Genomic DNA, 27,774 nt, shown 5'->3' on the forward strand with positions numbered 1-27,774 from the left:
TGCATGTTTGCAGAGAGAAGTTCTGTGTTAATTTTGTTATCAGACATTCAGGCATGCTCTGATGATGTAGAAAGAGTTCTAATTTGAAAATATTTTGAGTTCTAAATTTGTTCTTTAATTTGTCAGACTTTGTCCTAAAAAAAAGCTAAAGCAGTTATCATCTTGCTTACAATATATGATAATGGAAGCACATCTATATTGCTTTTAATAATGTAAAGTTTTTCTACACACTACTACTTTACTTTTTAGTCATTAAATTATTTTACTTTGTTCTGGGACTTCTTTTGGAAAGAAAGGGAAGTTGTAAGAGGTGTACCACTCTGCTGAGGGATGTTGATACCGGGGGAAGCTGTATATGAAGGTAGGAGGTATATGGGAAATCTCTGTACCTTCCACTCAGTTTTGCTGTGAACCTAAAACTGCTCTAAAAAATGAAATCTATTTTTAAAAATGGGTATAACTACATTAGTAATACTTTGTTTTGCTGAGCTGGTATTCCATATATTCCAAAAGTGAAATACTTCGCAGTCTGATACATATGACTGTTGAACACTTAAAATGTGTCTGATCTAAATTGAAATGTGCTCTAAGTATAAAATATAAGTGGATTTAGAAGACAGTATGAAAAAAGGAATGTATGATATCTCATTAATAATTTTTCTATTGATTACATATTGAAATTTTAATATTTTTGCTATTTTGGGTTAAATTAAAAAGTCATTTTACCTGTTCCTTTTTACTTTGTTTAAGGTGACTACTAGAAAATTAAAAATTTCATGTATGGCTTGTATCATATTTCTCTTGGACAGCACTGTACTAGAAGCTGAGGGGAGTTGGATGTTTTCTGCTACAATCAGTCTCATAACTAGCTTTATTTACAGAATTACTCTTTTTCAATATGTGTAGCCACATATTTAGATTCACTTTAGTATTAGAATTGAGGCCTTAACCCATTGATTACTCAACATTTGAGAAGATATTTAAAATATGGCCAATTTTTTAGCATAAACTGAAATATCATGTACTCATTTGTGATATTAGTTTGTATGTCAGAAATGACATGCATTTTGGGGGGAAACAGTTAACGTAAAGTGATCTAAATTAATATGTCAGTAATTACTTTGGTCTTCATTTGTTTACTTCTCCATTCTAGCTATATATTGCACCTATCCCCTGCACCTGTGGGATTATAGGCATATCCACCCATTGAGACCAGCTCTAGCCAGAGATATGGGCCAGTGAGGGAATTTTTTTCTATTTTTAATATTTATTTATTTTGGCTGCGCCGGGTCTTAGTTGTGGCACTTGGGATCTTAGTTGTGGCACTTGGGATCTTTTAGTTGAGGCATGAGGGCTTCTTAGTTGCGGCACATGAACTCTTAGTTGGGGCATGCATGTGGGATCTATTTCCCCAACCAGGGATCGAACCTGGGCCCCCTGCATTGGGAGTGCTGAGTCCTACTCAGTAGACCACCAGGGAAGTCCCCAGGGAGTTCTTGACTCATTATCATGCTCCAGTTTTGCTTCTGAGGCCTGGTTAAGATTACTTCTATCTGCTGTCTAGATCTTAAGCTTATATTGCCCAGATTCTCACCTGGCATTTTGACCCTGTGTGTATAGACTCTTTGTCTGGGCTTCTGACTCTAGCTTGGGTTTCTGATCTCTTTTCCCAGTCCCTTCTCAACTCTGGATCAGATGCCGGCCCAGATTTATCACACAATGCCTTCTGCTCTTCCTTGCCTGAGTTATCTTCATGTAGACTTGTCTCTCAGTGCCAGCCATCTTCCTTATCATAGTTCAACTCTGCTTTCTTTGGCTTGCCCTTGTCTTTGCCACTTGTCTGGCACTACACCATGTAAATGACATGAGGGGTGAGGGATGTTTTGAGGGATGTTAGGTGGGTGTCATCTGGATTTTAGCTTGGCCATTTGTTTTTATGAAAGTGTTTAAAATATGAAAAGAAATTTTTGACTTTGTCATTTGTAGAAGCAGAACAGAGTGATGAACAACTTCATCAAGAAATATCACAGGTAAGTTAAAAAAAAATAGTTCTAGGTTTTCTTGTGGGAAAACAGTGATGATTCTGTTTCTACCATTTCATTCTCTCACTTACCAAGAGGGCTTTTTCAGTTCTTTATTGTTACTGCTGACTTTGAGAATGTATTTTTGCTGTAAATACTTTGGAACCTTTTCCTCTTAGAGGCATGCTAAGTTTTTTAGTTTTCTGATTTTGTTCTTTCTTTGGCCCAAATATATTAGCTAGTTGGTAATTAAATGCTACTTTTGTGTTATTTTAAAATGACATCAATTTGTTAATTTTTCTTGTAGGCTAATGTTATCTGCATAGTTTATGCTGTTAACAACAAGCATTCTATTGATAAGGTATGAATGTATGACATTTTTTCACTATATTTTGTTAAATTTCAGTGGGGGCACTTTTAAAATTGATCCTCAGTTGAGAATTTTAGGGGTCAAGGGTAGAGTATTTTTCAAAGAAGATCCTCATCATGGCTTAGTTCTTGTTAATTTTCATTTTAGGTAACAAGTCGATGGATTCCTCTCATAAATGAAAGAACAGACAAAGACAGCAGGTAGTTTTTTTTCTCTCAAACTTCGTATATTGAAAAATTTCAAACTTAGAGGAAAGTTGCAAGAAATAGTACAATGAACATCTGTAAACTGTTCACTTAGATCCACTAGTTAACAGTTTGCCATATGTGCTTTATCTATAGGTCTGTCTGTTTACACACTCACACCTTTTTTGGGAGGAATTATTCGAGGCAGCGCATATATTTGAGAGCAAAGCAGAAAATAGAGCTCTGGTACTATAATGTGCCCTCTCTCTTGAGATGCCCTTTTGAGGATTGGCAATACCCTAAGTCATTGATTGCTCACCATGTGGTATATGTAAGAGCACAGGACTTGGAGGAAAATGAGTGACCTTGGAAATCTGGCTTGTCCTCTTATGAGCTTTAAAACTTCATTGAACCTTAGTTTCCTCATCTGTAAGTGGGTAATACTTCTCTTGGCTACATGTGGTTATTTTGAGAATCCAGTGAAATATAATGCATGTATAAGTGCTTTATAAGTTCTCTAAAAATCTTTATAGAGATCTTCATTTAGAAATTCATGCAGGGAGATTTCTTTGAAATTCTTTGGAAGATATATGTATGATAGGGAAAAAGCAAATTCTGTTTTTTTCTGAGCAGATTGGTGGTCCTAGGTATAAATGTTTTGAGCTTTAAATGGAAACAAAACATTCTCGTGGTATTGTTTAAATGAACATGTTATTTGTGAAGCATCTGAGTCTTTTTCAAAAAAATTTTTATTGAGATATAATTGACATAACATTATATTGGTTTCAGGTGTATAACGTCATGATTCAGTATTTGTGTACGTTGTGAAATGGTCACCACAATAAGTCTAGTTGCTATCTGTCATCGTACACAGTTAACTTTTAGTATTTACTCTCTTGGCTACTTTCAAGTATGCTCCACAATATTATTGACTATAGTCACCATGCTGTGCTTTACATCCCTGTGGCTTATTCATCTTATAACTGAAAGTTTGTACCTCTTGACCCCCTTCACCTGTTTCACTGACTCCCACCTCCCACCCACTTATCTGGCAAGCCCCATTCTGTTCTCTGTATCTATGATTTTGGTGTTTTTTTTAGATTCCACGTATAAGTGAAATCATACAGTATTTGTTTTTCTCTGTCTGACTTAACTGTGCTTAGCCTAATTCCCTCCAGGTCCATCCATGTTGTTGAAAACGGCAAGATTCCATTCTTTTTTATTGTTGAATAATATTCCATTGTGTATATATTCACCACATCTTCTTTATCTATTTATCCATTGATGGACACCTAGGTTGTTTCCATATCTTGGCTATTGTAAATAGTGCTGTAAATGAACATGGGAGTACACATATCTTTTCAAATTAGTGTTTTTGTTTTCTTTGGATAAATACCCAGAAATGGAATTGATGGATTGCGTGGTAGTTCTATTTTTTAATTTTTTGATTAACCTCCATAGTGTTTTCCATAGTGATTGCACCAATTTACATTCCTACCAACAGTGCACAGAGGTATATGAGGGTTCCGTTTTCTCCACATCCTCACCAACACTTCTTATTTCTTATCTTTTAGATAATAGCCATTCTACCAGGTATGAGGTGATATGTCATTGTAGTTTTGATTTGCATTTCCCTGATGATCAGTGATGTTGAGCATCTTTTCAGGTGCCTGTTGGCCAGCTGTATGACGTTTTTTTGGAAAAATCTATTCAGATCCTCTGCCCGTTTTTAAATCGGAGTTTTGGGGGGTTTTTTTGCTGTTGAGTTTTATGAGTTCTTTGTATAATTTGGATATTAACTTCTTATCTGATATATGATTTGCAAATAATTTTCCCCCATTCAGTAGGTTGTCTTTTAATTTTGTAGATGATTTCCTTTGCTGTGTAGAAATAGAAATTTTTAGTTTGATATAGTCCCACTTGTTTATTTTTGCTCTTGTTGCCAGATCCAAAAATTCATCACCAAGACCAATGTCAAGTAACTTAGGCCTATATTTTCTTCTCAAAGTTTTATGGTTTCAGGTCTTACATTCAAGTCTTTGATCAAAATGGTCTTACATCCATTTTGAGTTAGTTTTTGTGTATGGTGTATGATAGTGGTCTAGTTTCATTCTTTTGCATGGGGCTGTCCACTTTTCCCAATACCATTTGTGGAAGAGACCATCCTTTCCCTATTATATATTCCTGCCTCCTTTGTCATAAATTAATTGACCATATTGTTTGGGTTCCATTGATCTATGTATTTGTTTTAATGCGAATACCATACTGTTTTGATTACTATAGATTTGTTATGTAGTTTGAAATCAGGGCGCATGGTGCCTACAGATTTTTTGTTCTTTTCCAAAATTGCTTTGGCTAGTCAGGGTCTTTTGTAGTTCCATCCAATAGGATTATTTGCTGTATTTCTGTGAAAAATGTCATTGGAATTTTGATAAGGATTGCATTGAATCTGTATATTGCTTTGGGTAATATGGACATTTTAACAATATTAAATCTTCCAATCCATGAGCACAGAATATTTTTCTGTTTCTTTGTGTCTTCTTCAGTTTCTTTCATCAATAACATACAGTTTTCAGTGTACAAGTCTTTCACCTCCTTGGTTAAATTTATTCCTAGGTATTTCATTCTTTTTGATGCAATTGTAAATGGGATTGTTTTCCTAATTTCCCTTTCTCATAGTTTGTTGTTAGTGTATAGAAATGCAACCAAATTTTGTGTATTGATTTGGTACCCCACCACTTTACTGAATTTGTCTGTTAGTTCTAACAGTTTTTTGGTGAAGTCTTTAGGGTTTTCTATATATAAAATCATGTCCTCTGCAAATAGTGACAGTTTTAGGTGCCTTTTATTTCTCTTTCTTGCCTGATTTTTCTGGCAAGTACTTCCAATATTTTGTTGAAAAAAAATGGGGAGAGTGGGCATTCTTGTCTTGTTCTTTGAGTCTTTTTAAATGTTAGGAAAACCAGACTAATATCTATATATTATACACATCTGGCCCTTTACTTCATTTTTTAGATTTCTTTTTTAGTTGGGCATTTTCATGCCTTGAAACTCTAAAGATCTGTTTCTAAACAGATGAACATGGTGACTCACCCTCTCACGTATTTACTTTGTGACTGAGATGGCATTGTATGTGCTACATCTTGCATCTCTGATGGCTTCTCTTTTTTTTTTTTTTTTTTTTTTTTTGCGGTACGCGGGCCTCTCACTGTTGTGGCCTCTCCCGTCGCGGAGCACAGGCTCCGGACGCGCAGGCTCAGAGGCCATGGCTCACGGGCCCAGCCGCTCCGCGGCATGTGGGATCTTCCCGGACCGGGGCACGAACCCATGTCCCCTACATCGGCAGGTGGACTCTCAACCACTGCACCACCAGGGAAGCCCTGATGGCTTCTCTTTATCATTGTTTTATCATTAGCATTGTTTTAAAGTCACTTTATAGTGACTTACTGACAAAGCTGAAAGGAGCTCTCTAGAGCTATACTGTCCAAGGCAGTAGCTTCTAGTCAGTTGTGGCAATTTAACTAAAATGAAATAAAATGAAAAATTCAGTTTCTTGGACACAGCCACATTTCAAGTGCTTGATAGCCACTTGTGGCTAGAGGTTACAGGAATGGACAGTACAGATAAAGATCATTTCTGTCATCACAGAAGGTTGTACTGGACAGGAATGCCTTGGAGGAAACAATGCCTGTATGCTCCTGACACTTGTTTTTTCTTGCTGATTACTTGAACTGTTTCCAGGAGGGACTCTTCAGAGGAGTCAGTTTTGCCAGGATCTGTCAAACACTAGCTTGAACAACTGAATTGTTAAAATGGGCTCTACTATGACAGCTTCCTAAACTGCTCTTTAGAAACTAGCTGGCTAGTCTTGTGGCCCTTTTAGTATGCCATCTGAAAGTGGCTTTCAATATTTGGAGATCTAATTGCGCTTTCTTAGGTGTGGCTATACTTTTACCCCTCCCTGAATCATGTGAGCATATTTATTTCTCTTGTGGTTGATTTGTTCCAAGGTGATCTATTTCTTTAGTGTATGGACTTCACATTTTCCCAATACCTTCTTTCCTGGGCCTCATACCTTAAGTTTATATTTGTTACACATATGTTCTTACTTAGGACTTCCTTGTTCCATTATCACAGTGCTCCTTAGTCAGATGTGCCCATCACTGTCGCCTGAAGTACTTTAAAACAATATAGATGCCTTTGTTCCACCTTTGAGTTTTAGAATCAGTAGGTTTGGAGTAGGGCTTGGACATGTGTATTTTTTTTTAAGATCCATAAATTATTCTGAGCCACCTTTGATTGTAAAGCAGCACATTTTTGGAAACCTTCTGGCTCTATTAACAATCTATCTTTGGGTTATGAAGTGGGCCAGTCCTTTTATACATAATAACCACACTAGGTGGTTAAATAAATGCTTGCAAGTATTTCTTTTGCAATCTGGAGTTCCAGCAAGATGATTTGCTTTCCCTTTAAGCTCTCTTGTGGGATGTACAAATAATTGTTCTCCACTGGGTTAGTACTCCTTGGTAATCCCCATTCAGATTTCTGATAGGCCTGTCAGATTTAATTTGTTTAAAACAAAATCCTTAATTCCCTGCCTACTCCCCACTGCCCCCCCCCCCCCCAGATTTCTCAGTCTTTTCTGTCTCAGAAGCTCTACTCATTTTGTCCAGCCAAAAAATCTGTTTACTTTTCTTGATTTCTGTTTTCCTTCAATCTCCATATCTAATCTACCCATTGCTCCTGTTTGTTCTACTTCTAAAATATATCTCAAATCTGAATATTTCCTCTTCACCTTCACTGCCCTAATCCAAGATATCACATTAAAAAAACTTTTTTATTATTATTATTATTATTATTTTTTTTTTTTTTTTTTTTTTTTTTTTTTTTTTTTTTTTTTGTGTTACGCGGGCCTCTCACTGTTGTGGCCTCTCCCGTTGCGGGGCACAGGCTCCGGACGCGCAGGCTCAGCGGCCATGGCTCACGGGCCCAGCCGCTCCGCGGCATGTGGGATCTTCCCTGACCGGGGCAAGAACCCGCGTCCCCCGCATAGGCAGGCGGACTCTCAACCACTGCGCCACCAGGGAAGCCCAAAACTTTTTTATTATTGAAAAAAAATCACACATATACAAAAGTAGAGAGAATAGTATAATGAATCCCTCTGTATCAGTCATCCAGCTTCAGTAATTAACAACTCATGGCCAGTGTTGTTTCATTTATTACCCCTCCCCTTGGGATCATTTTGAACAAATCAGACATCATATTGTACTGTAAATATTTCAGTATGTATCTCTCAAAGATAACAAATGACTGCGTTTTAAAATATCATTTGGATCATATCATTCACCTACTTATAACCCTTCTGTGGCTTCCCTTTTTACACTTAAAATAAAACACACACTCTTCACTGCAGCTGTAATTCCTTTTGTGTCTGGCCTTTGCTCCTCTCTCCAACTCCATTTCATACCTCTTCCCCTTGGACCAGTACTCTTCAGCCACTCTGGCATTTTTCTGTTCTTTGGACTCATGGGAATGTTTTCTCAGTTTGGGGCTTTTGCACATGCTGTCCCTTCTTCCCAGCCAGCTCTTTCTTGGCTTTTCACGTAACAGATTCCATTTCATCCTTCACTCCTTGGCTCAAATGCCACCTTGTCAGAGAGATTTTTCCCTGATTACCATGTAGAGTTAGCCCCCTCCCATTACTTTATCCCATATCCCCCTGTTTATTTCCTTCATTGCACTTACAGAATTGGAAAGTGTCTTGTTTGTTTATTGGCTTAGTGTCTATTTTCTGATTTTCACTGTGAGAGTGAGCAGGGACCTTTTCTGTCTTGTGTCTGTAATGCTTAGAACAGTCCCTAGCTTATAATAGGAACTCAGTAAATATTTGTTGATTATGAACATGCTTTCCAGGGTGCTTGGGCTGACTAAGATAGAGGGTTCATATTGAGGAGATTAAGTAAATCTTATTAGTTAGACTAGGTTACAATGTACATTAAAATATAAATCTAATATCTTTTGCCTTCCTTATTATTACAATGTGCCCTGTTTATTTCAGGCTGCCTTTGATATTGGTTGGGAACAAATCTGATCTGGTGGAATACAGTAGTATGGAGACCATCCTTCCTATTATGAACCAGTACACAGAAATAGAAACCTGTGTGGAGGTATGCCTTATCGTTTGATTTTGAAATTTCCGGTTGGTGAATTCTCACTAAATTGAGGTTCAGAATAGGAGGGAGGGAAGATGTGGGGTGGAATAAATAAATGTGAAGTCATGTAAACCAAATAAAACAGAGAACTTGGAGATGGCGTCTGAGCTCTTTGTAGACAGTCGTATTGTGATATCCACTAAGAAAAATGCACTTTTTTCAGTTTCTTCAAGGAATGTTGATAGTTTAAAAAATATTTTTAGCTCTCATAATTGCTTTCAGAGTGAAAAATTTTAAACTTTCTTTTCAGTGTTCAGCAAAAAATCTGAAGAACATATCAGAGCTCTTCTATTATGCACAGAAAGCTGTTCTTCATCCTACAGGACCCCTGTACTGCCCAGAGGAGAAAGAGGTAAACCCTCCATCCCACCAGGCTGTGTTAGTAGGGGCTGGAATGTGTAGGTAGTAACTCCGTTAGGATAACTATTTTTAGTAACTCTGAAGTATTCATCTAAACTGCTAAAATTAAAATTTATTGCTTACTATACTGTTATATTTTCTAGGTACTTTTCTTCAAAGACATTCATGTTAAATAGTCAGTAATATTCCAGATGAAATATTATTTCAGGAAATGCCATTAAAACAAACAGAAGAATCGGCAATTGTAACAATAAAAAGTCCAAAGACTTAACTAATGGTCTACTTGCTTTGCTACAATTAAATCCACAAATCTGTGGGATGAATTGGGAGATTGGGATTGACATATATACACTAATATGTATAAAATAGATAACTAATAATAAAGTGCTGTGTAAAAAATAAATAAATAGGGCCTCCTGGTGGCGCAGTGGTTGAGAGTCCGCCTGCCAATGCAGGGGACACGGGTTCGTGCCCCGGTCCGGGAAGATCCCACATACCGTGGAGCGGCTGGGCCCATGAGCCATGGCCACTGAGGCTGCACGTCCGGAGCCTGTGCTCCGCAACGGGAGAGGCCACAACAGTGAGAGGCCCACATACCTCAAAAAAAAAATAAATAAATAAATTTAAAAAAAAATAGGGTTTCCCTGGTGGCTCAGCGGTTGAGAGTCCACCTGCCGATGCAGGGGACATGGGTTTGTGCCCCTGTCTGGGAGGATCCCACATGCCGCGGAGCTGCTGGGCCCGTGAGCCGTGGCCGCTGGGCCTGTGCGTCAGGAATCTGTGCGCCGCGGCGGGAAGGGCTACAGCAGTGAGAGACCTGCGTACCGCAAAAAAAAATAAATAAAAATTAAAAAAAATAAATAAATAAATAAAATAATATTTTTTAAAAAAATCTACAAACTTAAAAACACATACAAGCAAAAAACTTGTGTAATTATTTGACATGGGTACATTATGTAATACAATTTGAATACTCCCTTTTGTTCCATAGCTTAGAAACACAGTAATTCCTTAATGAAATATTTAAAATTTAACAATATTTTACCATAGACTTTTAAAATTAATTTTTAAATTGAGATGTAACTCACATACCATAAAGTTCACCCTTTTGAAGTGTTCTCTTCAGTGATTTTTAATGTATTCAGAAAATTGTGTGTCCATCCTCACTGTCTGACTCCAGAGCATTTCATCACCCAAAAGGAAACCTTGTACCCACTAGCAGTCACTCCCATTTCCCCCTCCTTCCTTACCCCAGTTTTTGGCAACCAGTAATCTTCTTTCTGTCTCTATGGATTTGCCTATTCTGGACATTTCATATAAATGGAATCATACAATATGTGGTCTTTTGTGTCTGGCTTCTTTTATTTATTTATTTATTTTTGAATTTTATTTATTTTTTATACAGCAGGTTATTATTAGTCATCCATTTTATACACATCAGTATGTACATGTCAATCCCAATCTCCCAGTTCATCCCACCCCCACCCCCACTTCCCCCCCTTGGTGTCCATATGTTTGTTGTCTACATCTGTGTCTCTATTTCTGCCCTGCAGACCAGTTCATCCGTACCATTTTTCTAGATTCCACATGTATGCATTAATATACGATATTTGTTTTTCTCTTTCTGACTTACTTCACTCTGTATGACAGTCTCTAGATCCATCCACGTCTCTGCAAATGACCCAATTTCATTTCTTTTTATGGCTGAGTAATATTCCATTGTATATATGTACCACATCTTCTGTATCCATTTGTCTGTCAGTGGGCATTTAGGTTGCTTCCATGACCTGGCTATTGTAAATAGTGCTGCAATGAACATTGGGGTGCATGTGTCTTTTTGAATTATGGTTTTCTCTGGGTATATGCCCAGTAGTGGGATTGCTGGGTCCTATGGTAATTCTATTTTTAGTTTTTTTTTTTTTTTTTTTTTTTTTTTGTGGTACGTGGGCCTCTCACTGTTGTGGTCTCTCCCATTGCGGAGCACAGGCTCTGGACGCGCAGGCTCAGTGGCCATGGCTCACAGGCCCAGCCGCTCCGCGGCATGTGGGATCCTCCCAGACCGGAGCACGAACCCGTGTCCCCTGCATCGGCAGGCGGACTCTCAACCACTGCGCCACCAGGGAAGCCCTATTTTTAGTTTTTTAAGGAACCTCCATACTGTTCTCCATAGTGGCTGTATCAGTTTACATTCCCACCAACAGTGTAAGAGGGTTCCTTTTTCTCCACACCCTCTCCAGCATTTGTTGTTTGTAGATTTTCTGATGCCCATTCTAACTGGTGTGAGGTAATACCTTATGGTAGTTTTAATTTGCACTTCTCTAATAATTAGTAATGTTGAGCAGCTTTTCATGTGCTTCTTGGCCATCTGTATGTCTTCTTTGGAGAAATGTCTATTTAGGACTTCTGTCCATTTTTGGATTGGGTTGGTTGTTTTGTTTTTTTAATATTGAGCTGCATGAGCTGTTTATATATTTTGGAGATTAATCTTTGTCAGCTGATTTGTTTGTAAATATTTTCTCCCATTCTGAGGGTTGTCTTTTTGTCTTGTTTGTAGTTTCCTTTGCTGTGCAAAAGCTTTTAAGTTTCATTAGGTCCCATTTGTTTATTTTTGTTTTTATTTCCATTACTCTAGTAGGTGGATCAAAAAAGATCTTGCTGTGATTTATGTCAAAGAGTGTTCTTCCTATGTTTTCCTCTAAGAGTTTTATAGTGTCTGGTCTTACATTTAGGTCTCTAATCCATTTTGAGTTTATTTTTGTATATGGTGTTAGGGAGTGTTCTAATTTCATTCTTTTACATGTAGCTGTCCAGTTTTCCCAGCACCACTTATTGAAGAGACTGTCTTTTCTCCATTGTATATCCTTGCCTCCTTTGTCATAGATTTATTGACCATAGGTGTGTGGCTTTATCTCTGGGCTTTCTATCCTGTTCCATTGATCTGTATTTCTGTTTTTGTGCCAGTACCCTATTTTCTTGATTACTGTAGCTTTGTAGTATAGTCTGAAGTCAGGGAGTCTGATTCCTCCAGCTCTGTTTTTTTCCCTCTAGACTACTGTGGCTATTCGGGGTCTTTTGTGTCTCCATACAAATTTAAATTCTTTTGTTCTAGTTCTGTAGAAAATGCCACTGGTAATTTGATACGGATTGCATTGAATCTGTAGATTGCTTTGGGTGGTATAGTCATTTTCAAAGTATTGATTCTTCCAATCCAAGAACATGGTATATCTCTCCATCTGTTTGTGTCATCTTTGATCTCTTTCATCAGTGTCTTATAGTTTTCTGCATACAGGTCTTTTACCTCCTTAGGTAGGTTTATTCCTAGGTATTTTATTCTTTTTGTTGCAATGGTGAATGGGATTGTTTCCTTAATTTCTTTTTCTGATCTTTCGTTGTTAGTGTATAGGAATGCAAGAGATTTCTTTTTTTTGTTTTGTTTTGTTTTGTTTTGTTTTGTTTTTGCGGTACACAGGCCTCTCACTGTTGTGGCCTCTCCCATTGTGGAGCAGAGGCTCCGGACACGCCAGTTCAGCGGCTATGGCTCACGGGCCCAGCCGCTCCGCGGTATGTGGGATCTTTGCGGACCGGGGCACGAACCCGTGTCCCCTGCATCGGCAGGCGGACTGTCAACCACAGCGCCACCAGGGAAGCCCCAGGAATGCAAGAGATTTCTGTGCATTAATTTTGTATCCTGCAAGTTTACCAAATTCATTGATTAGCTCTAGTAGTTTTCTGGTGGTATCTTTAGGATTCTCTATGTATAGTATCATGTTATCTGCAACCAGTGACAGTTTTACTTCTTCTTTTCCAATTTGTATTCCTTGTATTTCTTTTTCTTCTCTGATTGCTGTGGCTAGGACTTCCGAAACTATGTTGAATAATAGTGGTGAGAGTGGACATCCTCGTTTTGTTCCTGATCTTAGAGGAAATGCTTTCAGTTTTTCACCATTGACAGTGATGTTTGCTGTGGGTTTGTCGTATATGGCTTTTATTATTTTGAGGTAGATTCCCTCTGTGCCCACTTTTTGGAGAGTTTTTATCATAATTTGGTGTTGAATTTTGTCAAAAGCTTTTTCTGCATCTATTGAGATGATCACATGATTTTTATTCTTCAATTTGTTAATATGGTTTATCACATTGATTGATTTACGTATATTGAAGAATCCTTGCATCCCTGGGATAAATCCCACTTGATCATGGTGTGTGATCCTTTTAATATGTTGATGGATTCTGTTTGCTAGTATTTTGTTGGGGATTTTTGCATGTATATTTATCAGTGATATTGGTCTGTAATTTTCTTTTTTTGTAGTATCTTTGTCTGGTTTTGGTATCAGGGTGATGGTGGCCTTATAGAATGAGTTTTGGAGTGTTTCTTCCTCTGTAATTATTTGGAAGAGTTTGAGAAGGATGGGTGTTAGCCCTTCTCTACATGTTTGATAGAATTCACCTGTGAAGCCACCTGGTCCTGGACTTTTGTTTGTTGGAAGATTTTTTTTTTTTGCGGTACGTGGGCCTCTCACTGTTGTAGCCTCTCCCATTGCAGAGCACAGGCTCCGGACGCACAGGCTCAGTGGCCATGGCTCACGGGCCTAGCCGCTCTGCGGCATGTGGGATCTTCCCGGACCGGGGCACGAACCTGTGTCCCCTGCATCGGCAGGCGGACTCTCAACCACCGCGCCACCAGGGAAGCCCTGTTGGAAGATTTTTTTTTTTTTTTTTTTTTTTTTTTTTTTTTTTTTTTTTGTGGTACGCGGGCCTCTCACTGTTGTGGCCTCTCCCATTGCGGAGCACAGGCTCCGGACGCGCAGGCTCAGCGGCCATGGCTCACGGGCCCAGCCGCTCCGCGGCATGTGGGATCCTCCCAGACCGGGGCACGAACCCGCTTCCCCTGCATTGGCAGGCGGACTCTCAACCACTGCGCCACCAGGGAAGCCCTGTTGGAAGATTTTTAATCACAGTTTCAGTTTCATTACTTGTGATTGGTCTGTTCATGTTTTCTATTTCTTCCTGGTTCAGTCTTGGAAGGTTATACCTTTCTAAGAATTGGTCCATTTCTTCCAGGTTGTCCATTTTATTGGCATACAGTTGCTTGTAGTAGTCTCTTATGATGCTTTATATTTCTCTGGTGTCCATTGTGACTTCTCCTTTTTCATTTCTAATTTTATTGATTTCAGTCCTCTCCCTCTTTTTCTTGATGAGTCTGGCTAAAGGTTTACCATTTTGTTTATCTTCTCAAAGGACCAGCTTTTATTTTTATTGATCTTTGCTGTTGTTTTCTTTGTTTGTATTTCATTTATTTCTGCTCTGATCTTTATGATTTCTTTTCTTCTATTAACTTGGGGTTTTGTTTGTTCTTCTTTCTCTAGTTCCTTTAGGTGTAAGTTTAGATTGGTTATTTGAGATTTTTCTTGTTTCTTGAGGTAGGCTTGTATTGCTATGAACTTCTCTCTTAGAACTGCTTTTGCTGCATCCCATAGGTTTTGGATCATCGTGTTTTCATTGTCATTTGTCTCTAGGTATTTTTTTATTTCCTCTGATTTCTTCAGTGTTTTCTTGGTTGTTTAGTAACGTGTTGTTTAGCCTCCATGTGTTTGTGTTTTTTACATTTTATTCCCTGCAGTTGATTTCTAATCTCATAGCGTTGTGGTCAGAAAAGATGCTTGATATGATTTCAATTTTCTTAAATTTACTGAGGCTTGATTTGTGACCCAAGATGTGATCTATCCTGGAGAATGTTCCGTGTGCACTTGAAAAGAAAGTGTAATCTGTTGTTTTTGGATGGAATGTCCTATAAATCTCAATTAAATCTATCTGGTCTATTGTGTCATTTAAAGCTTGTGTTTCCTTATTAATTTTCTGTCTGGATGATCTGTCCATTGGTGTAAGTGAGGTTTAAAGTCCCCCACTGTTATTGTGTTAGTGTCGATTTCCTCTTTTACAGCTGTTAGCAGTTGCCTTATGTATTGAGGTGCTCCTGTGTTGCGTGCATATATATTTATAATTGTTATATCTTCTTCTTGGATTGATCCCTTGATCATTATGTAGTGTCCTTCCTTGTCTCTTGTAACATTCTTTATTTTAAAGTCTATTTTACCTGATATGAGTATTGCTACTCCAGCTTTCTTTTTTTTTTTTTTTTTTTTTTTCGGTATGTGGGCCTCTCACTGTTGTGATCTCTCCCATGGCGGAGCACAGGCTCCGGATGCGCAGGCTCAGCAGCCACGGCTCATGGGCCCAGGCGCTCCGCGGCATGTGGGATCCTTCCGAACGGGGGCACGAACCCGTGTCCCCTGCATTGGCAGGCTGACTCTCAACCACTGCGCCACCAGGGAAGCCCGCTACTCCAGCTTTCTTTTGATTTCCATTTGCATGGAATATCTTTTTCCATCCCCTCACTTTCAGTCTGTATGTGTCAATAGGTCTGAAGTGGGTCTCTGGTAGACAGCATATATATGGGTCTTGTTTTTGTATTCATTCAGCAAGCCTGTGTCTTTTGGTTGGAGCATTTAATCCATTCACGTTTAAGGTAATTATCAATATGTATGTTCCTGTTACCATTTTCTTAATTGTTTTGGGTTTGTTTTTGTAGGTGGTTTCCTTCTGTTGTGTTTCCTGCCTAGAGAAGTTCCTTTAGCATTTGTTGCAGAGCTGGTTTGATGGTGCTGAATTCTCTTAGCTTTTGCTTGTCTGTAAAGATTTTGATTTCTCCATCGAATGTGAACAAGATCCTTGCTGGGTAGAGTAATCTTGGTTGTAGGTTCTTCCCTTTCATCACTTTAAATATATCGTGCCACTCCCTTCTGGCTTGTAAAGTTTCTGCTGAGAAATCAGCTGTTAACCTTATGGGAGTTCCCTTTTATGTTATTTGTCGTTTTTCCCTTGTTGCTTTCAATAATTTTTCTTTGTCTTTAATTTTTGTCAGTTTGATTACTGTGTATCTCGGCATGTTTCTCCTTGGGTTTATCCTGCCTGGGACTCTCTGTGCTTCCTGGACTTGGGTGGCTATTTCCTTTCCCATGTTAGGGAAGTTTTTGACTATAATGTCTTCAAATATTTTCTCTGGTCCTTTCTCTCTTTCTTCTCTTTCTGGGACCCCTATAATGCGAATGTTGTTGTGTTTCATGTTGTCGCTGAAGTCTCTTAGGCTGTCTTCATTTCTTTTCATTCTTTTTTCTTTGTTCTGTTCCGCAGCAGTGAATTCCACCATTCTGTCCTCCAGGTCACTTATCCGTTCTTCTGCCTCAGTTATTCTGCTATTGATTCCTTCTAGTGTATTTTTCATTTCAGTTATTGTATTGTTCATCTCTGTTTGTTCATTCTTTAATTCTTCTAGGTGTTTGTTCTTTAATTCTTCCCAGTCTTTGTTAAACATTTCTTGCATCTTCTCGATCTTTGCCTCCAATTCTTTTTCCGAGGTCCTGGATCATCTTCAATGTCATTATTCTGAATTCTTTTTCTGGAAGGTTGCCTACCTCCACTTCATTTAGTTGTTTTTCTGGGGTTTTATCTTGTTCCTTCATCTGGTACAAAGTCCTCTGCCTTTTCATTTTGTCTTTCTTCCTGTGAATGTGGTTTTCCTTCCACAGGCTGCAGAATTGTAGTTCTTGCTTCTGCTGTCTGCCCTCTGGTGGATGAGGCTATCTAAGAGTCTTGTGCCTATTTATTTTTAAAAATTAATTAATTAATTAATTAATTTTTGGCTGCATTGGGTTTTTGTTGCTGCGCATGGCTTTCTCTAGTTGTGGCGAATGGGGGCTACTCTTTGTTGTGGTGCATGGGTTTCTCATGGCAGTGCCTTCTCTTGTTGCGGAGCACGGGCTCTAGGCATGCGGGCTTCAGTAGTTGTGGTCCGCAGGCTCAGTAGTTGTGGCTCCTGGGCTCTAGAGCACAGGCTCAGTAGCTGTGGTGCACGGGCTTAGTTGCTCTGTGGCATGTGGGATCTTCCCAGATCAGGGCTTGAACCCGTGTCCCCTGCATTGGCAGGCAGATTCTTAACCACTGTGCCACCAGGGAAGTCCCTGTGTCTGGCTTCTTTCACTTAGTGCAACGTTTTCAAGGTACATCCATCCACATTGTAGCATTATTAGTACTTCATTCCTTTTCATGGTCAAATGATACTTCATTTTATGGATATACCACATTTTGTTTATCCATTCATCTGTTGTTGGATATTTGGGTTGCTTCCACTTTTTGGCTGTCATAAATAGGGCTGCTAAGAACATTCGCACATAAGTTTGAACCCCTGTTTTGAGTGTCTGTTTAGCAGTGGAATTGCTAGGTTACATGGTAATTTTATGTTTTACTTACCGAGGAACCGCTAAACTATGAAAGTCCCAATTTCTCCACATCTTTGTCAACACTTGTTATTCCCCAGCCCCCACCTCTGTTTGTTTGTTTATAGCTATCCTGGTTGATGTGAGTGGTATCTCATTGTTGTTTGAACTGCATTTCTTTGATGGCTAATGATGTTGGACATCTTTTCATGTGCTTATTGGCCATTTGTATATTTTCTTTGGAGAAAGGTCTATTTGAGTATTTTGCCCATTTCTTAATGGAGTTATTTGTTTCTTTTGTTGTTGTTTTTGAGTTTTTAAGAAATAAAAGTTTGCTGGGGGAAAAAAAGTTTCCTGAAAACATTTTTTTCAGGAAAAGTTTATAGTATAAGTTAGTGGTTGGAGAACTGACCCACAGGCCAAATTTGGCCTGCCACCTGTTTTTATACAGCCTATGAGCTAAGATACATTTTACATTTTTTAATGATTGGGGAAAAAATCAAAAGGAATAATATTTTGAGATATGGGAAAATTATATGACATTCAGATTTCACCATTGATAAATAAGTATTATGGCACCACAACCACCTTCATTCCTTTATGTTTGTCTATACTTTCCTGTTACAAAGGCAGAGTTGCATAGTTGCAACAGAGCTTATATGTGGTAACTGTCATAACACTGCTGCTCAGTGTACTGCTAACTGGACTGACACGGTTCAAATGAGGCAGCCTTTCATGTACCATGTGTACCACTGTACTGCGGCATTTTATTTTTTTATTATCAGTATATACCTATCATGCCAAAACAAGAAAAGAAAAAAAGTGGGTTTTCAGATGGCAAAACAGATATATATTCTGAGCTCTAATTTCAGTATTGGTTTTTTTGGACCTAAATGCACGTGCAAAGGAAATTTCCTTATTTCCTAATCCATTTGACCATGCAGTTGAGGCGCTTCCACCCAGCCTTCAGTTGGAACTGATCAGTCTGCAGTGTAATGATGTGTTAACAGGCAATATCAAGAAAAAAATCAAATATGATTCTGTAAATGCCTTCCAAGTGATGAAAGTGCTCAATTAAAGTTATATGTTTACAGATATGTGTCACTATTGGCAGCATGTATCTGTGCAAAAAGACATTTTCAGGGCTTCCCTGGTGGCGCAATGGTTGAGAGTCCGCCTGCTGATGCAGGGGACACGGGTTCGTGCCCCGATCCGGGAAGATCCCACATGCCGTGGAGCGGCTAAGCCCGTGAGCCATGGCCTCTGGGCCTGCATGTCCGGAGCCTGTGCTCCGCAATGGGAAGGCCACAGCAGTGAGAGGCCCGCATACCGAAAAAAAAAAAAAAAAAAAGACATTTTCAAAGATGAAATATGTAAAATCTCATTACAGATCAGCATTAACAGCTGAACACTTGCAATTGATTTTCATGATAGGGAATGCTGACTTTTTTTTAATTGAAGTATAGTTGATTTACTTTTTTTTTAATTGAAGTATAGTTGTGTTAGTTTCGGGTGTATAGCATAGATTTGTTTTTTGTTTTTGTGGGGTTTTTTGCAGATTATATTCCATTATAGGTTATTATAACATAGGGAACATTAACTTTGAACCCTAATTAAGCCAAATTTATCCCTCTAAGAGGAATTTCATCCTTCTCATTAGTAGACCTGTATAGTAAATGTATACTCAGTTATTACTATATTTTTAATTTCATTAATAAAAACTTTTTGGAAATTTGATTATCTCTTGCTATGTAAGTACCTACATGATATCCTTGATTTTGCCTGTTGACCTCCAAAGCCTAAAGTATTTGCTATGTAGCTCTTTACCAAAAAAGTGCTGACCCCTGGTATAAATTTTAATCTGAGTTATCCCTTAATCTGACCCTGATTTACTCTTCCTTAATCCTGGTTTACTGTTCCTTAATTGGAGTGTTTATTTCTAACTTGCTCTTAATTCAGTATTTCCCAAATTCACCTCATAATAGTCACTAGGTGTACTTGTTAAAAATACAGATTCCATCCTGATTCAGCCAGGTGCTATATCTTATGATCAAGAAAATTTGGGAAACAGTCTCATACTGGAGAGATTTACTTCTCAGCTTAGCCTAGCAGTACATTAAATCCCCACTGTTAGTTTGTTCTCAATTCTCTAATTGCTACTTTTTTCTTAGGCCTATTATTAGTTCTGCTAATCTGCTAATCCTCCCTTCCCTGTAAAACACCTACTACCATCTGTTAGTCATTTCTTAGGTGGACCCGCCTAAGGTAAAATCTGTAACTTTTAGAGATTATATGCCTTGATTTATACAAGTACAAGCCTTGAGTCTAAGCTTATAACAGAGTCTTTCATTTAGACAACATTAATAAGCTTTTAACACAGATTTGAGGTAGGATCATCAAAAAGATCATAATCCAAATTAAAGCCTGAATTCGAAATATGTTTCCAGTGATGACGGACTCTGTATGACCCATGGAGTCCTCTGCTTACCTAATAATGAAAAAGATCTGTGTGAGAGTTTAGATTACTTTATATGCAAAATGAGTTTATTTTATTACTGCCGAAATATTTTAGTTTTATTAAAGTATAATTTTTAATACTTTTAAAAAGTAGTCATTTTTGGTGTTATATTTTAAGAGGTTAATATTTAAATATCGTATTGAGCTAGTACCTTAGAGCACTTTTGCTTCTGATGCATTTCAAGCTTTAATGAAAAATGCATCACTGTTTTCCTTCAATTACTTTTTTTAATGTGGCATTTTATGATACAAGGAAAAACCACTTGCAAATAAAAAGTTAGTTTTAGATTCTGTTTTTTGCACCATTCTAGCTTTGCTACTTTTTGAAACGTTTAGATTATTATGTAACAGATTTTTAAAAGAAGAATAAATAAAATATAATGTGATCTTTATTAAACTTGAATATCTAATATTAGGATCACGTTTATAGAAGCAATATCTTATTTTTGCTTAAAAAATTATCCATGATTGTGGATGTGATAGGTTATAGTCCATTTAATGTTCTTTTATAAAGAAACCCCTAACCTAGAGCCCCTATTTAAACCAAAAGAGGATAACTGTTCCTTCTTTTTTTTTTTTTTTTTTTGCATCTTGACTCTGGTGGCTATCTTTTTTTTTTTAACACCTTTATTAGAGTATATTTGCTTTACAATGGTGTGTTAGTTTCTGCTTTGTAACAGTGAATCAGCTATACTTCCATGCTATTTTTAAAAGAACTTATTTTATGCACTTGAGTTTGATAGTGTGATCAAAACTCATCATTACTGTTTGCTCTGGATAACCATATCACTGAAGTTAGTAAGCTAACAAGTACACATTTCCTCACCTTGCCATCTCATTTCTCTGATTCAGATGTCCATAAGATATCTCCCTCCACATTTACACAGTATTCAGAAATCTTCCTGAAAGTTTTATTTTCTCAAAATTGTTGACAGTGATTTTCCTATAGCAATTATACAAATTAGAAGCATGTGGGGCTTATTTTTAAATAGTCAAATATTTGTTCTATCCATTATAAATCCTAAGATAAAAGTTGTCAAAGTACATTTCCAGCAGCTTTTCTTATAAAAGTTGTAGAGTCAAAAATGTAATTTTTTTTTTTTTTTGCTGTACGCGGGCCTCTCACTGCTGTGGCCTCTCCCGTTACGGGGCACAGGCTCCGGACGCGCAGGCTCAGCGGCCACGGCTCACGGGCCCAGCTGCTCTGCGGCATGTGGGATCTTCCCGGACCAGGGCACGAACCCGTGTCCCCTGCATTGGCAGGCGGACTCTCAACCACTGCGCCACCAGGGAAGCCCCAAAATGTAATTTTTTAAATGTAATTCTTATCTCATAATAGGAAGTTAGTAAAAGACTTGTACACTTATCAACCAGTGCTATTTTGTCACCTGCTTGCGAATCAGTACATTTATATCCCAGCTTTGATATATACACACACACACACAAGTGACAGACCAAAACATTTAGTCCCATTTTGCTGCTAGAAGGTCAAAAATCAGAGAAGTTGTGTGTGGGGGGGGAAGCCTTTACTATAGTTTTATGTCAGCTCAAATTCTTTATGGAATGAGAGAGGGCATTTCTTCTTTATATGACTGGAAGAATGAATCTTCCCTAAAGATGAATTTCTCTTTTGCCCATCTTCAGAGGGTGTGTGGTCATGAAGGGAGAGTTTAACCATTCCAGATCGGTCCAAGTAAATACTGCCTCATTTACTTAAAGTGGCTTGGGTATAAAAGGAAATGGCTTTACTTTAGTTCATTTTTCATGTCGGTTGTATTTGATGTTATGTATTTGGCAGTGAAAACATTTAGAATTCTTCTCAGCATATTTATGAAAATCATATTTTAAAATCTCAGCTATTTACATTAAAACGATTGTTTCTTTTCTCAATGATTTATAGATGAAACCAGCCTGTATAAAAGCCCTTACTCGTATATTTAAAATATCTGATCAAGATAATGATGGTACTCTGAATGATGCTGAACTCAACTTCTTTCAGGTAGCCTTTTATTTCAGATATTTGTGTATCTTGGTCCTTTTTTGCTGAGAAGAGAAAAAATTTATTGGCTTGAGCAATGGTATTTTGATAAACATGCATCTCTTTCATGTAAAAACTCTCTTTTACATCAGGCTATTTAATCTTTACCTAGGGGATAAAACTCATGCTTAGGAATTGAGGGGACTCTGAGAGTGTCATTTCATGGTGTACAGTGGGTGTATTAAGGATGACTTGAAGTCTGAACTCTGAATTGTTTTTCTGTCTCGGTTTTGTATAACATAGCTATACAAAGAGCTCTGTGTTTTAGGAACATGATGGGGAGAGTAGGGAAAACATGTCCTAAGTATGACATGTCTTACTTAATACAAAGTAGAGGCTCTGCTAATTCAGAATTTGTTTCCTTTGGTTGCAACTCTTTGATTTAATGTTGCTTTGTGGATTAATATTTGTATTATTTGTGGTTTTAATGCTGATTTGTTTTTCACTTTATTTTTATGTTTTTTGCTAGAGAATTTGTTTCAACACTCCGTTAGCTCCTCAAGCTCTAGAAGACGTCAAAAATGTAGTCAGAAAACATATAAGTGATGGTGTGGCTGATAGTGGATTGACACTGAAAGGTGGGTGAATGGTGCTTTTTCCCCCTTTTGAATTTAATATTTTCAAAATTTGGCAGAAGGCGAAAGTCTTTATGGTATTATCTATATTTAGGGAAATGTTTGTATTTACTAATATACCTAAAATCTAACCTGGATGTTTAAGAGTTGGAAGAGGCAGGCATTGGTGGGGATAATTATCTTTACTGTGAGTATAAATTAGAGGTAGGGAAATTGATTGGATCTCAGGAGTACAGAGGTCCATCTGAGGGTAAGAGATTTCAGAAGCAAATTTATCTTAAAATTAAAATGATTTCATTTGTTTTTATCATATAACCATGTGAATGTCAGTATATTCCCTGGGATATGTTTTTGGCCCTTTCATATAGTGCCATCTCTTGCTGACCTGGGTATATCTGTGAAATGATTCTGAAATCAATTCTTTGAGACACTTGTGAACTTTGTTTTGGTTTGACCTTCCATATGCAAAACTAGTACACATATGTTCAGGAGTCTAGCTCTTGCCGTTAGATGTTACATGCTTTTCTCCCATGTGACTCTACCCATTTTCACATCAGCTATATTTACTAATTTATTTTATTTCAGGTTTTCTTTTTTTACACACACTTTTTATTCAGAGAGGGAGACATGAAACTACTTGGACTGTGCTTCGACGATTTGGTTATGATGACGATCTGGATTTGACACCTGAATATTTATTTCCCTTGTATGTACCTTTGGTTTCTAATTGATTTCACTTGCCAGTATTTTAAAGTTTTATTTAGCACATTGGTAGGTAGGCTCTGAGCTACTCAGGAGTAATTTATAGATTTATAGAGCCATTTATAGCAGGGTTTCTCAAACTTGGCACTCTTGACATTTTGGACTAGATAATTCATTATTGTAGAGCCTGTTCTACGAGTTATAGGATGTTTATTAGCACATCCTTAGATGCCGGTAGCACCTCTTCCCCCAGTTGTGACAGCCAAAAATGTCCCCTCAGGAGTGAAATCATCCCCAGTTGAGAGCCACTGATTTATAGCATGGCTCAAACTCTTCCTCTTCTTCTAATGAAGAATACAAGTATCTTTTTTTATTCATTTTATTGAGGAAGGAGATAAAAGATGCTAGATGAACTTGTTTTTAGAGTCAAGGGATCAGAAATATATTGGTTAGCATTTTTCTTTTCTTTAGTCCTTCTCCTCCCTAAGTTTTATAGCATGTTCCCAGCTCAGGATAAAATAAGTATTTTTCCTAAATGACCAGTCTCTTTGTGGTTGTTTTTCTTTAGATAATGATATGTTTAAGTTCTGTATGTTTAATGATGAACCCAGCATCACCCTGAAATAGGAGACTGCCTTGCTATAGGATGCCTCTCCCATACCCAAGGGAAGTAGGCTTTTCAGGGAAGTGACTTCCCAAGATCTGGCCTTTGAGCCTTTTGCCTTTTTTCTTCGCTTTTTCAGTAGCACATTATCTTCATGTTCTCCTTCTTAATCTTAGCATAGCACTGTTAGCTATCCATGTAAGGGTTCAGAAAAACTTTGTTGTTGTTTTTCCTTCCCCATCATTAAGGAAGCAAAATTTCTAGTTGGATTCCTGGTCCATTAATCAGTTCTAAGTTAAAACTTCCCTTGTCAAAGTTATTAAATCTTGGCTCAAGTAATTTCAGGTTTTTCAATAAATATATATTGAACGAGTGTATTTGTCCCAGGAGTTTTTTATCAAGTTTTCTTTTCCGTGCCATTTATGTGGGTAGATAAATTCTACGGGAGGTTGCTTATTGCTTTCTAAAGTATGACAGTAAGGAAACTCCATCTTTTGTGGCTTTGTGACTTACACTAAGATCTCTTTTAATTTCTTTCTGCGCTCTACCTCTAATTGTCTGTAAAGTAGCCCCTTCAGAGCCACCACTTGAGTCTTCTTATTAAACTCTCTGCCTCTGTCCTTCACACTGCTGCTAGATTAATAGATATACAACATGGAGTTTGCCATGTCACTTTCCCTTCAAGACAGGATAAAGCCTAAGCTTCTTAACCTGGTGTAGGAGGTCATTCATGATCTGCTCACTCCGGCTCACTCCCTGCCTTCATTCTAGAAGTAAATACTAAACTATTTCTGGTCCACCAATCAGATATTGCTTCCCACTCCAGGCTTTTGCCCATGGTGTTTTTACTCTCTTCCTCCCTCTCCCCCTAACCTAATTCATGTCTGTTATCCTTCAAGTCTCAATACAGGTGACAGTGTCTCTCAGCAGTGCTGACACCTTCCCATCCCCAGGCCAAGGTGTTCCCTTTTCCAAGGGTTCCCCAAGCATCTGTAGTTTACCCATACTCAACAGTTGCCTCATTCTGTTGAGATAGTGAGGTTATCTACTTGTGGTCTGTCTCCAGCTTGAATGTGGTTCCTTAGAGGTAGGGAGCCTGTCTTGTTTTTATGTCCCCAGTACCTCCGTGCATTTGATAAATGTTTATTGACTCGAATTTAGGGTGTGTCAAAGGTCAAATCAGGCAGAAATAACATCTCTTCACATCATTTTCAACTCATTACAATGTTGACATTGTTTAAAGCTCATAATTTTGACTTATAATTGGTTTGTAGGAAGAACAACCCATTACAGTTTAATCAGTATTGTCTGTAAATTTTTTAATACAACCTGCCCTTCAGATAGTTAAGAAAACTGTCACCTTGGAATGAGCACTATTATGACTCTTTGAGAATTGCCATACCACTGCAGTGACTTTCCCTGGGCAAGTCTAAATGGCTACAGAAAACATGTTCTGTAAATGCTGTCCTCCTACAAAAAGACTTGTTGCAATTTCATGTTCATTTCTCCAATTAAATTTTAATATTTGGTTAATGATTTATTTTACTTTTTTTTTTTCATTAACAGGCTAAAAATACCTCCTGATTGCACTACTGAATTAAATCATCATGCATATTTGTTTCTCCAGAGTACTTTTGACAAGCATGATTTGGTAAGCTTTTAGCTGCAGTTTTCCATGATATATGATAAAATATTTTCCTGTGAATGATGTAACTCTGTTCCCTGAGCTATTGGGTATTCCTGTCACATAGCCAAAGATTACCCAAACTTTCTTAAACTAGCAAAGATACTTTCTCATATTATTTACTTTATTATTTTCTCAAGATGAAAAAGTCTAGTTTCTGATAGACCCTTGCATAGGTTTCCTTATATATGTGTAAGGAGTTTTCTTGATAAAATGTAAAATTTCTTTTCATTTGTTAGTTTTTAGAAACATAGCTTTCACTTGATTAGGGGGCTCTTGCATTTGGGAATTATCCTCTTAGATAGCTAAATGTTATGTTACTTCCTTGTGTATCTTCAGGATAGAGACTGTGCTTTGTCACCTGATGAGCTTAAAGACTTGTTTAAAGTTTTCCCTTACATACCTTGGGGGCCAGATGTGAATAATACAGTTTGTACGAATGAAAAAGGCTGGATAACCTACCAGGGATTCCTTTCCCAGTGGACGTGAGTATAGAGCTCACTTCTTTCCTCTAGAGTTACAGCTAGTTTGAAATTATGGTGCATTACATTCATCATTTTGTATATTTGTCAGATCTTGTGAAGTGCTTCAATGATAGCTGCCTGTGAGCAGGATTTATAGTGCTGCTGCTACCTCTAAGATGAACTATAGATGTTCTGTAAATTTATCAGGAAGGGGTGTGTTTGCTTTTGGATGAGGTACAGGGAAACAGTAATAAGTCATATAAAAATGGAAGTAAATTTTAATACTTAAAAATTTTTTTATTGGAATATAGTTGATTTACAGTGTGTTTTAATACTTTCGATTAAGGGAATTGGAAACATCATTGTTATTGTACAAATCTTGTATTTTCAGAATATGGGGAGAGCATATTTTACTTGACACTGAATTCTTAATTTGAGGGGTTTTTTTGTTGTTGTTGTTGTTTGTTTTCAGTGAATTCTTAGACTTAGTGAGGGTGTCTGCAGTCTTGTTGACCTATTGTCTAGGGTGCTAAAAAAATTCTCTGGTTGTGCATAATGACATAATTACTTTAGCCTTGGCGAGAGTAACTTTCTCAACACCAGGATCTGTTCTTTTTTCCAATCATAAGAAAGGCTAACTATTTTCAAGTGCCTTTCAGCCTTTCAGTTATTTTTTGCACCTTTTGCAAACCTTTTCAGATTTACTTATCATTAAGTCCTTAACTAGCCAGTATTTGCAGTACAATATGTAACTTGGGAAGCACATAATATAAAATATCCCTGCTCTAGATCTTACCAGCTGCTCACTGCTCATCTGTGTGGCCTTGCTCTCTCCGGGCAGGTGGAATAGATACAGGAGCCCCCTCCACCCTCCATCTAGCATTCTCCTTCCTTTCATCTCTGCCCTAAGAATGTCACTGTAGGAAAAGCCATGGTTGGGCACATGGGAAATTAAAGCAGTCTGACAAAAATTATCTGGGTCTGGTGGTAAAATTATTTGAGCCGTTGTAATTTTTTTTAATAAATATTCATTTAGGAACTTTTCACATTTTAAACTCTTCCCTTTCCTAGGCTCACGACCTATTTAGATGTGCAGCGGTGCCTGGAGTATTTGGGTTATCTAGGCTATTCAATATTGACTGAGCAAGAGTCTCAAGCTTCAGCCATCACAGGTAAGTATCTGAATGCTATTTAATTAGAAAAAAATTTTTTTTAGGATTCCAGTTTCATATGTAAAAAGAGTGAAAATAAATGCATCTTCATTAGTCTTCCATGTCTATACTTTGTTTGCCCTTGATTTAGTAATCACTTTTGAGGTAAGTTTGCTTGATTTTATAGAAAGAGTAGAGGTTTTACCTCTAGTCTCCCCCTGAGGGTACTTCATTGATGAAAATCAGGGAGGGCTATGGGCATGAAAAGTATTTACCAGTCTATCTTGTGTTTTAATTTTCTTTAAACATTAAAAACAATGCCTATTAACACATGATCCTGATATTCAACTGATTGTACATATCTCAGTTTTATAACCTTTTTCCACATTAAAAAATCTTTCACATATCTTGTAATGGTTAACCAGGCATTCTTGCCAGGCAATGTGCTCCACTTAAAGGAAATCCATAGATATAATATGAAATAACAAATTAGGGAACTGATCATTTCAAGAAGTTCTTATATCCTAATTTGTGGGGAAAAATGCCATATCTTACAGGAAGTCCCATTACAAGAAGACAGCCTTTGTGAAATTGACAGAGCAAGTACCTTTCAAAGTACTT

The 27,774-nt window shown here is 37.6% G+C and overlaps 1 protein-coding gene across 6 annotated transcripts in view; it reads left to right on the forward strand.

Moving 5' to 3' along the window:
* Positions 1-27,774, forward strand: part of RHOT1 (ras homolog family member T1) — a gene marked incomplete at its 3' end in the record, with an annotated part of 56,095 nt that overhangs the window by 10,846 nt on the left and 17,475 nt on the right. For all 6 annotated transcript variants that reach the window (XM_079725468.1, XM_079725470.1, XM_079725472.1 and 3 more), the window contains exons 4-14: positions 1,987-2,030; positions 2,329-2,382; positions 2,539-2,591; positions 8,635-8,743; positions 9,039-9,140; positions 21,836-21,934; positions 22,443-22,551; positions 23,134-23,254; positions 25,421-25,505; positions 25,878-26,023; positions 27,074-27,174. In XM_079725468.1, the coding sequence (XP_079581594.1) occupies positions 1,987-2,030; positions 2,329-2,382; positions 2,539-2,591; positions 8,635-8,743; positions 9,039-9,140; positions 21,836-21,934; positions 22,443-22,551; positions 23,134-23,254; positions 25,421-25,505; positions 25,878-26,023; positions 27,074-27,174 (1,023 nt within the window). The remainder of the gene's footprint in view (positions 1-1,986; positions 2,031-2,328; positions 2,383-2,538; positions 2,592-8,634; positions 8,744-9,038; positions 9,141-21,835; positions 21,935-22,442; positions 22,552-23,133; positions 23,255-25,420; positions 25,506-25,877; positions 26,024-27,073; positions 27,175-27,774) is intronic.

This window comes from Hyperoodon ampullatus (assembly GCF_949752795.1).
Source record: "Hyperoodon ampullatus genome assembly, chromosome: 19".
In the NCBI taxonomy this organism is placed as follows: Eukaryota; Metazoa; Chordata; class Mammalia; order Artiodactyla; family Ziphiidae; genus Hyperoodon; species Hyperoodon ampullatus.